We start from the raw sequence: 18,712 nt of genomic DNA on the forward strand, positions 1-18,712 counted from the left end.
TTTATTCACTTTTGATAAACAGAAATTTTGAGTAATAAACATTACTTAGAATGTTTCCCCAAGTTCATTTTCTTTTCTTTCCCCACCATTTTGACTTTCCTCTTTTTCATTTCTTCTTGTTCTGAGTAGACATAACTTCTTAGAACAAGAATGGTTAAGCAGCTAGATTTCAAACTGTGTCTAAGGTATTGATTGCTGTGAAGTTAGCAAACTGACAAAGCATATTAAAATGAACTGTTGATAAATATTAAATACAGACAATTGATTTAAAAATTACTGAGAACTAAATCCTGTGTAGGTCTGAAGATTTAGTAGTGAATCATTCTGATTTTTATTAGCATAAGTAATATTTTACCCACACCGACCTACACTGACTATAATAAAGCTTTCACCTTTTTTTGCATTATAGTGTATTCTGGAATAATTGTTACATAATAACGTTTGTCAGCCTGAAGGGTTTGTTAGTGTGTTTTTCATTAAGGCAACTTAAAAAAATTTTTTATTATCTTTGTTTGAAGAGACCTTTCTCTAGGACAGTGTAGCTAACAGTGTTCATTCTCAATTTTAAAACACAGTGGTATAATCCATGGGAGTTTCCACATCTAAAACACATGGAGTCTTTAATCTGGTTAGTTATGGCACGGGTGATTCTTGAGGGCTGTGTTTATGACACCAAATAAGCCATCCAGTTGGCTTTCCATTTATTGTTTTAAAATTAAAATCGTGAAATAAGCAGGAGTTAGTTTATATTCTATTAATCTTTGAATAGACAGGAAGGGGAGTGTTTCCTATAGGCAGTTGGGTAGGTCAGACGCTATGGGCACTTAAGTTACAGTACTTCGGAAGTATGCAAAACTATTTTGAAGTAGTGTTAGTATAAGAAGTATTTAAGTACTTTATGGAATAAAAATCTGGCTCTGTTTATGAGCAGTTTGCTTTTTTCTATTTAAATAATTGGATTATCTCCTTGTGTAAACATGGGACCATGTGAAAGTGGTGGTTTCACAATCTTCATAAATGTATCTATTTAGATCTGCTCATGTTGGAGTTACCATTAGCACCAACATTCTGTCAACATTTCCACAGGGTCTTTTAAGTATGTTGTGAAAGTCCAAGCCAACCCTTGGCATGAGTAATCTATACTACACAGCAGTTTCTAGCCACAGCTTAGAGGATCCCATACATTATACCTTTACGCTTACTTTTCCTCTGGCCTTAGAACAGTTTTATGGAGTAAATTTTTTTCTTTGTCATGGATTCAAGCAGGTGGCTTATTTTAGACAACATAAAATATGAGTCTTCCCTTGTTTCAAAACATCATATATCTTTGGGAAAATGAGCAATCTCAAACCATCTTATATTTTTCTCTGACTTCATCAACTAATTAATGTTACTGGTGTTAGCAGTTGTAGAAGCTGAAGAGCTTATGATTCTGGTATTTTGCTCATGTTAATAGTTTCATTTTGGGATCCAGGTGTTCTGACCCTTAATTGTATATATTTCCCTGTTACCTGTCAGAGTTAACATCTAGCATAGGCATATGCATTAAGATTTTTGTGTCAGAGTTTGTAGCGGGGGTGTGGAGGGAAGAGGAGTAATGCTTACAGGACCTTGGCTTCGACAGTGAGTGTTAATTATGAGAAATACTTCACCATTTGGGGAATTGTATATGCTAACTTGAGGGCTCATGATTTTAATTTTTTGTTAGAGTCTATACATAGCTACGTTTATCTTTTCTTGTGTCTTTTTACTTGACATTGGGTGTTAATGACTGTTTTTGGAAACCTGTTTCTGGGTCCCATTTAATTCATTCAGATTCTTGTGTTCTACTTCATGGTTAGTTGATCAGTACATAGAACTGGCACATCAAAGTGCTCATTTCAACTCTCCTTGAGCTTCTCTCTGTGGTGCTGAGCCCTGAGGATCAGGACCTGATGGATTCTGATTAAAAAAAAAAAAAGCATTTAAGTACCTTGCATTGAATGTAAGATGTGCATTCAGAAGCTCTTTTGGGAAATCTCTGGCTCCTATCACCAGATGTGCGACCTGCATCTGCTTCAGCTGCTTACGTTTTGGGTGAAATATGTTGAAGGGATACTGTTTTGTCTCAAGGTAAAATGTGTTGAACCAAAGTAATTTTTCCTCTGATGATTGCAGTGACTGCTTTGGTACATTCTTTCAATTTCCTCCGGTTCTGGCAGACTCTCTTGAATATTAATGATTATGTGTTAAATTAGAAGGGGAATGTGTTTTATCATGTTCTGGATAGGTCCGTTGTGCCCTCAAACATACTTATGTAAGATTCCATCCACATTTATTTTGCAACCGTATCTTAGCTCATCTTCTTTCCTTGACCTGCCCTTATTGAGTATTCTGGGCTTCCCTGAGACATCTTAGTTAATTTATACTTGAAGCATGCATGACACATGCCTCATCCAGGCTTTCTGCTTCCTGTGATGTGTAAAAAAAAAAAAAAAAAAAAAGAAATACCCCGTCCAGTTAACCACACTACAGCCATGGTTAATCGTGGCTGTAACTGTACTTCTGAGGTGCCAATCTATAAGGATTATGACTCATGTAGTGCTGGCACTGGCGAGTAATCAGGAGCTTACAATTGTGGTCCTTTTCCTCATTTTTTCTGAAGATGTTAGCACTTCATGTGTTAAAATAAACCTGTAATTCTACTTAACCGTCTCCCTCCATATTTTAAAATCTAGTAGCTTTGAGTTTTTATACAGTGAGAAACACACTTTGGTAGGAGCAGCAAAATCATCTGATTAAATTCCTTTAATCCTGATGTCATTAAGAATATTCATCTCTAGAGATGATTTCAATATTTTGGGAGGCTTATAAATCTTTAGAAATACTATTTTCCTAAGGAATACTTCTGAAGATAAGGATATATCCAGTCTTTCATTCCTAATTAACATGTTTTAGGTGGATAAACAATGGTATTAATTATCAACTAATAACATTTTCAGGCAGCCAATTAATATGGGTTTCTCAAAGCTAGTACTTTGAGAAGTTAAAAGTTTTGTAAGCCTTTTTCCTAAAAATATTGGTATCTATTGAAGGACTCATGATGAAAGATAAAGAGATTCTGAGAAAATATGGTTTAATTCTACAGGTTATAAAATTTTGGAATTTTTGGCACGTTTGCCCTTTATTCTCAAAAGTTTTTCTAGACTAAATTCATGTTATTTTACCTCCTCTAAAACTTTAATGGACATTTAGAAATTTATCTCTGTCAAAGTTTTATTAACATTGTTAATTTTAACATCTATTTTCTAAGGCATAATGATTATAATGGTGAACATCCAGAGTGTTAAAATTTGTTGTCTTTGCATCAAAGATCAGATTATTTTATTTTCTATAAATACTTACAATTTAATGTAAAACTAAGGAAAGTATCCTAAGATAGGCATTTCTCATTTTGGTCAAATCTTGTGTGGCTCCTTAATTCACGACCTTGATTGCTTGGTTGAGTTTGAGCTTGGGAGTATACATGATTACACGGTTTTTTATGCCAGTGCTGCCAAGCTGTAGTGGAAGGATCTATGTCCGACTTGATTTGTGTAGGATCTGACATGCAAGTTCCCTGTCATTGGTGCCAGGGATAGGGTTTTTGTTTCTAAATATATATCTTGAATTTGGGATTGGGCAGAGATAAATATATTTGCAATTTTATGATAAGATTGATCAATGAAGTTAATAGCAGTTTTTCATTTTTTAAAAAGCTGTTGAACTTGTAACATTATTTAACCTGCAAATATGGAGTGAGGCTAAGATGCCAACAGCCCATTGTTCAGTCCCATTATTTTCAGGATTAGAAATCTGTACTCTTTGTCAGGAATGGATGCCTTCACCTAGCAGGAATTTAGATTTCTTGTTTGGCAGGGCCTACTCCAGAAACAGGGGAACACTTTTTTTAAAGTATTAGGAGTATATTAGAAACAGATGGGCATTCAACACCTACATAAAATGTTCTATGGGATAAAATGTGAATAACTGGATTTGATTTAACAAAGGATCAAACTTAAAATATCAGGATTCATGAAAAACCAAACTTACTTTGCAATTTAAGAGGAATACAAATCAGATAATTAGAATCAAGAGTAAAGAGTTTTACTTATACTGGTTTTTTTTCTCCTTATAGACTTAGTGATATAAGTAATTGTTACCTGGTTTCTGCCTCATGATTTTTGTTTTCTATATCCGTATATTCCTTTCCCTGTCAGGGAGATATGTGTGGATTTGTGTTTACATCACTGTCTAGCACCTTTTTGAAGATTTTTAATGTTTTATGTGATATATTTCATCTTTAGAATTTTGGGTGGATCTAGATTTAGAAAAGTGTTTTGGTTGGAGTGATGAGGCTCTGGATCTCAGCAGGCTTTAGGGTTGGAAAAATTGAAGCTTACAGGGAGAGCAAATAAACATGGTCATCAAAGCTGGGAATTAAGATTTGTTTATTCACCTGCACACTTGAATTAAATCTCATAGAAATAGGCAGAGCCATTTGACTTATTAAGATCCTGACAAAATAAATTACTCTAGTCATGCTTAAAGGTCTATTTTTGCCTGGCTTTAGATACAGAGATTGGTGTAGTCACCATATAATGGATGAAGAAGTTCTTGTTGAATTAAGCTGTTGATTTACAACATAGAGGTGACTAGGATAGTTGACACTGGACAACGGTTAATTAAACCAAAAAGTCCATTTGAGGTCTGGGGCACAAAGCTTCAAATTGCCAAAATTACATGTGTTCTTGTCCTTCAATATTGAGGAGCACAGTTGAAGAAGATTGGGGGAAGGGAAGAGAGAGCACTTAGGTTGGGTGTGGCTCACATCACTTTTGTTTTAAGAGAATTCCTCCTGTGTAGGGTTATAAAGATATCTAAGATATGGACTCAGGTAAGTATTCCCTATTTCATTTTCATTGTCAGTTAAGGTTCAAGTAAATAAAGCAATGCATTATTGATTTTAAGAATACCTTTTAAAAAATGTAGAGTACAATTTGTTGACTCTGAAATCTTTGTGGTCAGGATGAAAGTTGGCTTCTGATACATAAAACAAAACAAAAAGCCTTTAATTTATGATGATTCTCTTAGCTCTGTAATTCTCTTTTCTCCATACTTCTTACTACAGAGTGTGATTTATAGTGATAAAGAGCTCTTGGTTTAACTTTTGAACTGAAAGTAAGTATAGCTTCAGTTTTACTTTGTGATGACTGTGGTACAGAGAACCTTCTCCTTAAACCATTTTGCTGTGTATGTAAATCTTCCAAATTCCCCTTTTACTTATGAAGCTAAGTTTGGGATTTGGATAACGTTGATAGTACCTTTTCATATTTGTAGTTGAGTTGCAGAGCAGAAGGCAGCCAGTGAACTATTCTTAGATGTGCTGCAGAGGACCCTGCAGTGTGGGGCTGCCTTTGATGCAGCTCCAGCCAGCAGCTTCTGCCCTTGCCTTAGTCTCCTGCTTGCTCCTACATAAGGACTTTTTCTTTCACAAGAGAGTCATAAATTGCTTCCCCAAATATCATGCCACAGGGTCTTTGTGCTTAAGGTGTGGTATGTTCTTAGGCAGCCCTGAAAATTAAAATGAGTTGGGTTCTCCCCAGTCACCACTTCCTCTGCCAAAGCCATCTGATCCATCATACAGCTGCTGAGTCTTCCTAGTTCTGTTCTTTCATCCCGTGTTCTGCCCCCTACCCACCCCACTCTCAGTTTTTACCTCTTCCTTACACAAAAGTTGGTCTGTATCCCAGTTTTTGAAACTTACATACTCACTCCTTACAACCTGCTCAGGACACTAATAACAAAATGTCAGAATAAAACCTCTTCAGAAGGCAGCTGGGGAAATTGTAAATAGTCTAACCTTATTTCCAGTTGGCTATGTGAAAATGCTTTATAAGTCATAATTAGTTCATGAGAGTAAGGGATAACAGAAATCCTATGATGAAAATAAAAGCAGAAAAGCTGAGCCAACAATAGAACGTAGAGAGAGGTACGTGGGGAGTTGGGGCACTATAACTGCCTAAGTAAGAAGTAATAAGGGCCTGACTTATGAGAAGGTTAGTGGAAATTACAAGAGTGAGGGTTGGAATTAAGTCTTTAGAAGGAGACATTATCATTAATCTAGAAGAGGAAGAAAACTTTCAGTAATGACCCAGCTACAGGAGTTCGGGGAGGACAAGAGACTGAGAATGAGGTCTTGATTGAGGATCTGAAAACCAGTTGTGGTCCTCATAAAAGCAGTGTTGGGCTTCCCTGGTGGCGCAGTGGTTGAGAGTCCGCCTGCCGATTCAGGGGACACGGGTTCATGCCCCGGTCTGGGAAGATCCCACATGCCGCGGAGCGGCTGGGCCCGTGAGCCATGGCCGCTGAGCCTGCGCGTCCGGAGCCTGTGCTCCGCAACGGGAGAGGCCACAGCAGTGAGAGGCCCGCGTACCGCAAAGTAGTGTTGGGGATAATTACATGGGTAGGGATGGTAGGTTGAGGCTGCAGATAAAACTGACACTTCCAAGAAATATGTGTGATATTGGTCTGATTCATTGACATGAGAAGATGCTCACAACTTGATTGAAATTGAGCAAGTTATACTTCATGTAAAGTCTGATCACAGTTATGAAAAATACCAATTACATATTATAAATATTGTATATGCGTACATATATAAAGGGGTATCTGGAAAGTCTGCCAAAATTTTATTAGGAATTCTATCTGAGGAGGTGATTTTTCATCTGAATTGATTCTTTTTTGCTCCACAATTGCAGGTTTAAGAAAATAAGGTGGTAAATAAGAAATTAGTTGGGAAGCATAGATAGGTTTGCAAGCAAGAGAAAGTCTCTAACATAGATTCACTATGTAAATAAAAGCAGTTTTGAACAGTTGATAGAACAAAGTCCTGGAATAAGTGGGAAGAAGTAGATCTTAATGCCCAATTCAAAGGGTCATCTTGGCCATGATTTCTGGTCCTGAGTGTCTTGGTTCTTCTTTGGCCCCTTGTCTGAAAGGTTAGACTAAGCCCTTGTTTGGGGATCTCTCTGGAAGAGAGGCTGCAAGAACAAGTCAGGGAGCCCAGGAGAAGTGGGGAGAGCATGTTGTGGAACTGAAACCTATGTAGATCTGCTGCAAGTAGTTGTAAATATATTGGATGTTAAATCATTATAAATAAGGACTGGTGTGGTATACAATGTACTTTGTTGTATAGCTGCTAGTCTGAATACTGTCGGCTTGGTATTAATTTTATATGCAATAAAGATTATATGTAGGGCAAATAAGATGTAGTCTCAAAGCAGAAAGTTTCAATAATTGATGAATTTTCTATTCCTTGTCTTATTTCTTTTGTGGGTTAACTCAATAAAATGAAGTCAGTGTGGCCTTAAGCTTATGTCCTTACATGAACTTTTCATACTTTAGAAATTATACTAGGATTTCAGATTGTATCATTTCTGAATTTTATACCAGGGCTAGAAACAGAATTTGTTTTCTTTTAAATTACCATTTTTGTCACTAGCTGTAGTGAACTTCATAAGGTTCATATATTTCAGATACTGTTTTTTCTTACATGCTTCTTACGTTTTTAATATTTATATCTTGTTTTGTGCCACAGTTCTTTAAGCCTGTTTTCTAGTTAAGTCCCTCTCCCAGTCTACCATTCAACTTGTCCTTAGAATTCTTTTCAGTTTTAGAATTTTAATTTTTCTAATTTGCCCATTTTATGATACTGCTTCTTCCCATGGGATTTCTAGTCATTTCATCTCTTCAGATACTCTAAAGATACTCATTTTAAAGTCATTTGCAGATGGTTCTGTTATTTCTGATTCTTTAGGTATGAAATCTCTTACTCAGACTGACTCTTCCTCATTGAGGTTTGCTTGCACATGTGATTTGTTCATTTTGATGTTAAGGTGGTTTTCCATGAAAGTCCCAGGTCTCAGGATTGTAGAAAATTTCTGTAGGGTTGTTTAATACTTTTTTTCTTTGTGGATTTTGCTGGATCTGGGCAAGATTTTTATGTTAACCTCTTGACTTAGGGACCCCATACTACGTTAATGATTTAAACTTGGATACCACACTTGGATGTCTCATAGATTTGGGGTTGCTTTCTCTTATGGGTTCTATTTTTCTCTCCTGTGCTCACGTCCTCTATGCCCCAATCCAGGGTTGGAAACCTCTTCTCTGGCCAGCAGGAGTGGGGGCTTCTAGTGCTTGTTCCATGGACACACAAGCCTTTACGACTCCAGTCTCCATAGAGACAAGCATCAGCTCTTTACATGCGTATTTCTTTTCTTTTTTATATTGAAGTATAGTTGATTTATGATAGTGTGTTAGTTTCAAGTTTATAGCAACGTGATTCTACATGCATATTTCTTGGTCTGGACTCGGGACCCTGCCCTGAGGGTCTGCCTCTGTCTGCTCTAGCATCTCCATGAACCATTCGGTTTGAGCTTCCAGCCTCAACTCTGTCTCTGGGTTTCCTCTTTGTTTCTAAGTTTGGTTGTGTGTTAACCATTTATTTTTGGAGGGTGGCAGAGGTTATTTTGTTTAGCATTTCTATGTGATTAAAGTAAAATGACAAGAGACACTTGTCTTTTCATCATGTTGCATTGACCAGAAGTCTGATCATATTCATATTTAAATGTATTTTGTCTTTTTTCTTTTACAGCTAGTTATGTATCAAATCCCATTTGCAAGGGATGCTTGTCTTGTTCAAAGGACAATGGGTGCAGCCGATGTCAACAGAAGTTATTCTTCTTTCTTCGAAGAGAAGGCATGCGCCAGTATGGAGAGTGCCTGCATTCCTGCCCATCCGGGTACTATGGACACCGAGCCCCAGATATGAACAGATGTGCAAGTGAGCAGTCAACTTTTGTCCACCCTATTTTATTGTTTATGCAACTTAGGGGGAGTTAAGTTGAAAATTTTGATTAAGAAAGAGTACAATTTTAATATGCTACAGAAATAGTTTAAGCTTAAACTTAAAAAAAAATAAGTGGCGTGGTATAAGAACACTTTTACTTTATCTCTTGTATAGAAGTATATTGTATACACACACTTTTTTTTTAAGATTACCTAAGTATTTTTTCATAGCATGTATCTCAAACACAAGCATGGTAGGCAGATCTTTGTAAGGCATACTCACTCAGCACTTATCAAAAAATAAAGGGATTTAAATACCTTTATATTGGGAACATCCTCTTGAGTTTACCACAGTGTCTGTATCTTCTTTTTCTATTATACTTGAGTTTGTAATACTTGAATTAGTCTAATCTGTAATTTAATACATGAATTTAAAGCACCACTGCTGATAAAAGGTATAACTAAAATATTTAGTTTACTTCAAAGTATTCTAAGTTTAGCAACCACAAAAAGGTTATTAGGGAATGGCATTCTATACATAGGAATGCAAGTACAATTTTTTACCTTTTAGTCCAAAAAGTCACTTCTCATTATATAATTATTCTTAACTTCTGGGTAAATGGTAAAAATTGGAGTTTAAAAAAATGAGTAAGATACCAAAGGAATATCCCCCCTTTTAAGGAGCTCAAATTTTAGGGGATAGAAGGACAAAAAAGAGGAACATGGAATGAAATGACAGATGGGTAAGATGTTTAATCATAATTCAATACACTAAGTACTAGATCAGCAGGCAACGGGTGTGTTATGGGAGTGATTTAATTATCTCCAATTAACACACTGTGTGCATGATTATTAGATCAGGTGAGGTCTTTAGGTAAGAAGAGAGTTTGAATTTTATCATCCAAGGACAATGTTATTTTGGAAGAAGGCAGAACTGGTAGAGGAAGGTTATATAGAATCTGGGAAGAAGAAGCGACACGTTTGTAAAAATAATGTGTTTGGGAAACAAGAAGTCTCCTTTGGGGATGCTATTGGCATCTTGGCAAGGCAACTGGCCTGCATTGCTGGACATTTAACACTCTTAGTCCCTGCTCGTTAAATCTTCTTCATTCCCCCAAATCACTGTGACAATAAAAAATGTCCCTAAAAATTTCCAGACACCTCCTAGGGGAGCAGTACCATCCCTGGAGAACCATTGAGTAGTAGTTGCTTAGTGTGAGGTGTGGTTGGAATTGAAGATGTAAAGGGAGGCTTGAGTGCAAATGATAAAAGTCTTGAGTGCAATGTTAAGAAGTCTGGATGTTATCTGAGGGTTCTGAGCAGACAGTGGATTAAAGCAGTTGCTTTATTTAAGATAATTATTGCAGAAGTGCAGGAAATGAATTGGAGAAGGCTACTGTAACAATTGCAGATGAGAAATTGTGTTCTGATGAAAGGTTTTTGGGTAATGAATTCCAGAGACTTTTAAAATAGAATCAATGAGACTTAGTAAATAACTAATTTCACAGAATAAAGAGAGAATCAAATTTGATACTAAGGTTTCTAGCTAAGGTGTCTAGATGAATAGTTTTGCCATTAGCAAGATAGAAACATATGGATTTAGAGGAGATTTGTATGGACTTCCATTTTATGGAATCGTTTGGATTAATAACTAAAGGGGTACAGCTCCCCCAGAGTATCAATAGATTGGCCATTTTTTTCAAATACCTTAAATCATACCTTATCCTTAAGATGTATGATTTGGGCTAGCTAGTAATGTGTATACTCAGAGTTTTTGAACCTTCATAGGAGAATGTGTCCATCTTGAAATGGATTCCTGTTTAGATTGCTTTAGACCACCTATGGGGGGGTGGATCTGAGCCCATGAATATTCTGTGTGTTTTTTATTCCAGACTATCAGTGCACAAGGAAGATAAGAGTGTAGATAGCTCCAGGCATTTATTCCAAGTTCTATGCCTAGCACTCTACACACTGTGTATGGACAATAGGGTGACCATGTAATTTATTACTCTACCTGGGACATTGGGGATTGAAAGTGGCTGCTGTTAATAACTATGCAGGGACATTAGGTGTAAAGAAGGGCTGTCCTGGGCAAACTGGAATGGGTGGTCATTCAGCAATACCTCATAGTCTTATCAACAGGGTCTTCCTTAGAGAGATACCCCAAGGCAGAGCTTAACACAAACATTTTGGTTAAGTTGATCCATTTTCTCAGAAAAGGAGAGGAGAACAATGACTGTAAATCAGCCTTGGAAAGAGAATCTACATGTGAAAATGGGTTTGCTATGGTTATACTTATTGTAAGTGAATGCAATTGATGTTGCAGTTTACTGACCTAGAAATCATTACTTATCTGTTACAAGTGGGAAGTGCTTATTAACAAGGCTCCTGTGAAGCAAAGTGAAAGTGGAAAATTATTTCTTAAGTCTCAGTATATGACTTCAGATGATTATGGTTCATTCTTAGTAATATTGGCTCTTTTTCATAGATGCTTGAAATATATTGCATTGTTATTTGTATTCCATACGGATGATGAGACAGATTTAAATTGGAAAAGCTGTCATAAACTTAGAATTTGAAATCATATTGACTTTTTCTTTTAGAAGATTAATGCTAGACAGTAGAGAAGATCATACTTCAAGCAACAGTAGCTTTAAAAAATCCTCTAAGTGAAACTTGCGCATCTATTTCCTAATCACTAAAGTAGGATTTCATTGTAAAGAGAAACCTTTCTTCCAAAGGAAGACTTGCTCTATAAAATGTTGGCTGAGGTTGGCTTCTTGGTCCATACAGTGTGGATCTTATAAAATTCAAACATGCTATTAAAAACCAATTCAGTAATCATTTGTGGCATAGTGTGGAAAAAAACATACTACAACACTGAGTTGCCATTGTCTCTGATACTGTTAGGTGAGATTTCTCTCATATTTTCTTTCTCATTCATTGATAAACTCATTTACATGAAAAAGCTTAATTTTAAAAATTGTTATACATATTCCTTGCAGAAAGCTTGGAAAGTACATAGAACTTTAAAAAAATAAAAAGCAAAAACAAAAATAAATACTACTCAGAGTTAACAAAAGTCAACATTTTGTCTTGTATTTTTTTTTTTATAATCACACCTGTATATATATACAATAATATTTATTGCTCAGATTAACATTTAAATTTAGCTAGGAATTATAATTTTCTCTAGATAATTTTAAAGTTTTTATTGGGATATAGTTGATTTACAGTGTTGTGTTACTTTCAGGTGTACAGCAAAGTGATTCAGTTATACATACATATCTATTTTTTCAGATTCTTTTCCCTTATAGGTTATTACAAAATATTGAGTATAGTTCCCTGTGCTATACAGTAGGTCCTTATTGGTTATCTTCTTTATATATTAGTGTGCATATGTTTATCCCAAACTCATAATTTATTCCTTCCCACCCTTTTCCCTTTGGTAACCATAAGTTTGTTTTCTAGGTCTGTGGGTCTATTTCTGTTTTGTATATAATTTCATTTGTTTTTTTTTTTTTTTTTTTACATTCCCCATATAAGCGATATCATATGATATTTGTCTTTCTCTGTCTGGCTTACTTCACTCAATATGACCATCTCTAGGTCCATCCATGCAAATGGCATTATTTTGTTCTTGTTTATGGCTGAGTAGTATTCTGGCTTCTGTTCTTGACATTTTGTTTCTGTGCATATTTATGTATTTCTTTCCGTACAAATGAGTCATCATTCTGTTTTGTAACTTGTTTTAATTTAATGAATTATGAACATTTTTTCATGTCATTAATAATGACTTCATGTTTTCTACTGAATGGATATACCATAATAATCTAGCTAATTATCTGTTGAAAATTTGCTTATAGTTTTCACCACTATAAGCAGTTATATGAAGAATTTCCTTGTATATAGATTCTTTTGCTTATACACACATGTATAGTTTTACACGTTTTTTCTGATTTATTTTCATAAGATAAGCTTTTAAACATAGCATATTTTTCCAGTTTTACTGAGATATAATTGAGATACAAGCATAACATATATTTTAAAGACTTTTGATATATATTGCCAAATGGCCTTCTGGGAAAGTTGTACTCGTTCATGTCTTTACTAATAGCAGATATTTTCCCTTGCATCTCACCAACACTGGGTATTAGTGACAAAAAGGATAAAATGCATTTTTTTTGTTTTAATATGCTTTTCTTTGATACAAATGAAGGTAAACATTTATTTTTCTCATGAATATTGGCATTGCAGAATATTTACCAGAATCCTTGGCCTTCTTTTTTCCTCTAATTGCACAACTATTTTCTTAGTAACATAAATAAAAGACTTCAAGTGAAGGATAACACAGAATATGTTCACAGATCATAAACGGAGCATTCAATGAATTATCACAAAGTGGACACAGGTATGTTACCACCACTCAAGAAGAAATGTTAACAGTACCCCAAGAACCCTCATTATATCCTTTCCAATCACTCCCCTTTCTCCTTCTTCAACAAAACTGCTACCCTGACTTGTAACCAAAACCATATAAAAGATTATTCATGATGACACTAATCATACTAGCTACAAATTGGAAACAACTCAAATGTCCAAACAATAGAGTATTTAAAAAAGTATATATAGAAGTAGAGATGAACTACTGCAACATGAAGTGTCATAAATAAATCTCACAATATAACATTGGGTGAAAGAGGCTATAAAATAATATATACATTTACATACTTTTCGAAAATAGGTAAGATTAATCTATGGTGCTAGGTGGCAGGATTGTGGTTTTTACTGATGTGCATTTATTGAGCACCTACTGTGTGCTGACTTTGGTACTAGATACCTGGAGGTACAATAATAACTAGTTTCTGTCCTTGAGTTGCTTATGGCATAGTGCAGTGACATTCTACCAGGGGTGATTTTGCCCATTAGGGAACACTTTAGTAGTGTTTGGAGACATTTTGGTTAACACAAGTGGAGGTGTGCTACTGGTATCTGGTAGACAAAGGCCATGGGTACCACTCAACGTTCTACAGTGCAGAGGACAGCCTCCTGCAGCAAAGAATTATCTGGCCCGAAATGTCAGTAGTTTTGAGGTTGAGAAAGCCTGGTCTAGTGGAAAGACAGATAGTTAAGTAAAGTGTATTATGTGGTAAATGCTGCTAACTATTTAGCTTCCATTCTGTGCCAGCTACTCTATTAGATGTACTTTTTCTCATTTTATTTTTCAAATAAGTGTGGAAAGTAGATTATGGTATTTCTATTTTATGGATGAAGTTACCAGCTAAGTAAAATGCACTTTTTAATGGTTGGGTGGATTTCAGCAATGAAGGAGCTGCCACTTAAAAAAAACTGGGTGTTTGCAGAATTATTAGGATTAAGTATTATAGGTAGAAAAAAGGGGGAAAAACACATGGAAAGGTATGGAGATGGACAAAAAAAATTCATTGTGAAGTAAGATGCAGGTGGTTGAGTGCAGTTCCACTGTAAAATCAGAAAACTAAAAAACTAGTTAGGTGGGGACTAGGTCATTGCAGACCTTATGTGCTAAATTTAGGTAGTAGAAACATTCTGAAAGCCACAAGTAGTCAACGAAGCACTACAAGTAAGGGAATGATAAAGGTTACGGTTTTGGGAAATATTTTTCTTTTAGCTGCATGGAAGATGGACTAGAGGGGAGTCTGCAATGAAGGCAGCAAGATCAATCTTCTGGGTAAAAAAAAAAAAATGAGAACAGCTGTATCCTCACTAGACCCTCCCTGGCCAATATATATAAAATTTTAACCTTCTCTATTCCAATATTTCCTTTTTTTCCTTCTCTTCTTTATCCCTCCTTCACTCATTCCTTCCCTCCCTTCTTTCCTTAGCACTTATGGTTGACTAACACACTGCATATTTTACTTATCTGTTTTATTCATCTCTCCCACTAGAACATAAGTTCCAAGAGGGAAGGGATTTTTAGTCTGTATTGTTCAGGTTCTTGTTATGCAGAATAGTGTCTGACACATACTGGGTGCTCGGTAAACATTTGAATGAATTAAATGACCTAAGATAGTTATAGTGGAAATGGAGGAGTGGAGAGAGATATTGAGGAAGAATCGGTAGGACTTCATAACCAATTGGAGGATGTTAGCCAAAAGTGAAGGGAGAAACTAAGATTACTCTTACGATTTTGACTTGAGAGCTGGAGAGTAGAATTTATCAAGGTACAAAATATAGGAAGAAGAGCATATTTGCTGGAGAGAAAGATCATGATAGTGGAGAATGGTTGGTTTGGGGCATGTTGAGCTTGAGGAAGTATGAGACATCCTGGGGAGGATACCCAATAAGCAGTTAGATGTAAGGGTCTGGAGCTGTCAAGGGAGATCTGAACTGAATTATTGAGAAGAAGAAAAGAATATTAACTGAGAGAGAAAGAGTTCTGAGGATTGAAGCCTGAAGAATGGGGACATTTTACAGCAAGGAAAGAAAAGCCTGTGGCAGAGGCCATGACAGAATCACCAGGAAAATTGAAAATTAGAGAATGATGTCCCAGAAGCAAGTAGGAAGACTTGAAGTATCAAGGGGTCAATGTCAAAGTTGTACTGTTTAAACAAGAGTTGTTGACCTCGGTGGGAGTTGTTTCACTGTTATTGTTGGAGTGCTATCCTGATTGCTACGGTTTCAGGGAGTACATTGAGTCTTAGGGAAGCAGCCAGGTGATTGTAGACCCTCTTTCTCTTTCCCTTCCCTGCTAAGCTTGTTGCAAAAGAGTATCTGATGATAGCTAGAAGGCTCACAGATTAGGAAATCATGTGTGTGTGTGTAAGATGGAGGGAGACTTGAATGGGAAATAGCCAGTTGAGGTGGAGGAAGAGAGGCATGATTAAGGCAACAAAATCATTAAAGAGACAGAAGAACATAGGATCCAAAACCTAAGTGAGGAAATTAGCCTTGGACATTAAACAGTTGATTAATCAGCAATCTGTAAAGTACCTCATGTTAGTCAAGGTTTTTGTTTTAGTCATGTACGAGGAAGGGGATCAAAAATACGCTGAAGTGAAAGAAAATGGACTAGTAAAATTTTTTATGTATAAGAAAATAATATATATAATTGTCTTGCCAGAGGCAGTATATTTTAAAAAATCATTTGCAAGCAAAAAATTATGGAAATGAAATTTTGCAGTTCTGTATCCAGTGAACTTGCTACTTTTGTTTTCACTTTGTTATATTTTATGATTCTGCCCTTGTTTTGGCACTTTGTGAGAAATGTCTTTTGGGCCAGGAGAATACTATAGTTTGTTTTTGAAATGAAAAGACATAGGTTTAAAAACTAGGAATTTTGGGGCTTCCCTGGTGGCGCAGTGGTTGAGAGTCCGCCTGCCGATGCAGGGGATACGGGTTCATGCCCCGGTCCGGGAAGATCCCACATGCCACGGAGCCGCTGGGCCCGTGAGCCATGGCCGCTGAGCCTGCGTGTCCGGAGCCTGTGCTCCGCAACGGGAGAGGCCACAACAGTGAGAGGCCCGCATACCGCAAAAAAACAAAAACAAAAAACTAGGAATTTTGAATGTATACAAAAATTCAAAGTTAAGTATAACCATCCCTTAATTTGTGAACCCCAAGATCAGTGTTTAGGTGTTTTTAAAGAATTACTGCCTGTCAAGTTTGAGTCCTTTTGGAAACCCCTGCCATTCTTGAATCTTGCAGTGTGATGATGCATTTGAAAAAAGATCAAGGTATTTAGAATTAACAGAAATATGTTTAAGATGTTTTAAATCAAATCTGGATAATTGTGAACTACAAATAAGGGGACCTATATAATTACTCTGAGTACCATAAAGTCTTTATAATTGTTTAAAGATCTGTGAAGATGCAGACCTCAAACAAACCTCAGTATTTGTGGGATTACAGGAGAAGTAAAATAAAACTAAAGAATGTCTTTATTTAGAAGATACTTACAAATTGACTGAATACACAGTTGGGTTGCATGTGAAACTGATACAGAATTAGACAACAGTAATATATAGCACCATTACCTAAACTGCTGTTAAAGCACACAGGCAAATGGGGTTGGTGTGTCACATAATTATAAGAGAGGTAAGAGAAGGGAGAGGTTAGTGTTTAAGTGAGAACAGTCATGAAAGGGTATGGAAATTGTGTAACTTAATTATATTCTCTCCTTCCTTCACCATCTAGCCTGGGTAGCTAGGTCAGTAGTGAAGAGTTAGGAGGTCCAGAGGAAATGGATGAGCATGATGTGTGAAAGTGCCAGTGATGAGACCTTGATGGGAAACCTGGAGATGATAAATGATTGTTACTGCTCCAACTAAAAATAATATTCAAATTTAGGGACTATTCTGATTATACTTAAAAGAAAGCAGAAATGTTCTAAATCATGTATTGTGTTAGAGCTATTTTCCTTTAGGTTTGATCTTTAGCAAACTAGCAAATGGATTAGGGATCATTGAAGGAGCCTATCATATTCTTTATTTTGGAGTAGAGGTTGCACTACAGTCAAGGAAGTGTAATAATGAAGGGGGCACTTGGGTAGTTTTCCCGGTGCTAATAGTATGTATTTATCTGGTGAGGAAAGAGAGGGCACGCTATAATTTGGGAGATAGTTTAGACTGATTAATAAAGTGTATAAATGTAGCAAACACTTAATGCATACCTTTCTTACACTATGCAGGGGCAAATGTATGTTTTTAGAAAAAAATGCAAGGGAATACAATGTGGTAAGAATCGTGACAGCGATGCACTGGGTACTCAGGGAACCCATGGATGTCAGCTAATGTGCACTTGGAGATGGGTGAGTCTTAAGATTTTCTAGAGAGTATATAATTATCTGAAACGATCCCAAAGGGAGGGGTAGGGTGAGTAAGAGCAAGAGGGAAAAGGACATTCATAGCAGACGGTCAGCTGAGGGTTGGCACATAAAGTTTGAGAGTGGAATCCTGGAAGATGAGGATGGAGAATCCATAAGCTGGTCAGCAGCTTTACTTGTTTTAGAATATTCTCTAGTGGCAGCAAGGGAGTAAAGTGAGGTGGTTCTTAAACTGAAGGCTGCATCAGAATCATCTGTAAAAGCACTGATTGCTGGGTCCTCCCCTAGAGTTTCTGATTTGGTAGGTCGGAAGTGGTGCCCTAGAACTTGCCTTTTTAGCAAGTTTCGAGGTAATGCTGCCATGGCTGGCTCAGAGACTACACTTGGGGAATTACTGCTACAGTGTAATAGTTGTGTTGTCTCTATCTGTCGCTAATTCGGGAGTAGAAGGCTTTGCCTTTAGTAAAAGACACATTTTAATATCCTCTAAGCATATTAGGATATTGTGAAGAAATGTGTATTTTCTCCCACGTCCCTCATTAATTATCAATATCAAAATCACTAATCATATATCTGATATGGACTCTACTAAGTTGACCATGGTAGAATACACTGGCTGTCAGGTCAGGCTTCTAATGCTCCCAGCTCTCTGCTGCACCCTTTTCTGCCTCCTTCACTTTCTCATAACTCCCCCTTCCTAATTCTCTAAGATTCCAAGTATTCTGGCACATACGGTATTCTAATTTATAACTGTGTCTTGATATCTTAGAATCTAATTCCCTTATGTTTTGATATTTTGGATAAGGGTTTTGACAAAAGATTCTGATTGAAATGTGGCTTCTACATGAGTAGAAGCATTGTAAACCTTTATTTTGGACCAGACTTTGAAGGGAAGAGCAGGGGAGTGTTAACTGACAGAAAAGCAGGCTCATGGTGACTACTCAGGCAGAGAGGGGCCTTCTGTTGCCTTTGTCTACAGCTGGCTCAAGAATGGAGTCAATCAGGTATTCTAACTTACTCTTTGACAATGGGTAAGCCTCA

General features: G+C 36.5%; 1 protein-coding gene across 3 annotated transcripts in view; it reads left to right on the forward strand.

The window, feature by feature from the left end:
- RSPO2 (R-spondin 2) overlaps window positions 1-18,712 on the forward strand; it is a 158,326-nt gene that overhangs the window by 63,234 nt on the left and 76,380 nt on the right. For 2 of the 3 annotated variants that reach the window (XM_007103429.2, XM_024129960.2), the window contains one exon: window positions 8,675-8,863. The exons of the other annotated variant lie outside the window; for it this stretch is intronic. In XM_007103429.2, coding sequence (XP_007103491.1) covers window positions 8,675-8,863 — 189 coding nt within the window. The remainder of the gene's footprint in view (window positions 1-8,674; window positions 8,864-18,712) is intronic. 3 annotated transcript variants of the gene reach the window in all.

This window comes from Physeter macrocephalus, chromosome 15 (assembly GCF_002837175.3).
Source record: "Physeter macrocephalus isolate SW-GA chromosome 15, ASM283717v5, whole genome shotgun sequence".
NCBI lineage: Eukaryota > Metazoa > Chordata > Mammalia > Artiodactyla > Physeteridae > Physeter > Physeter macrocephalus.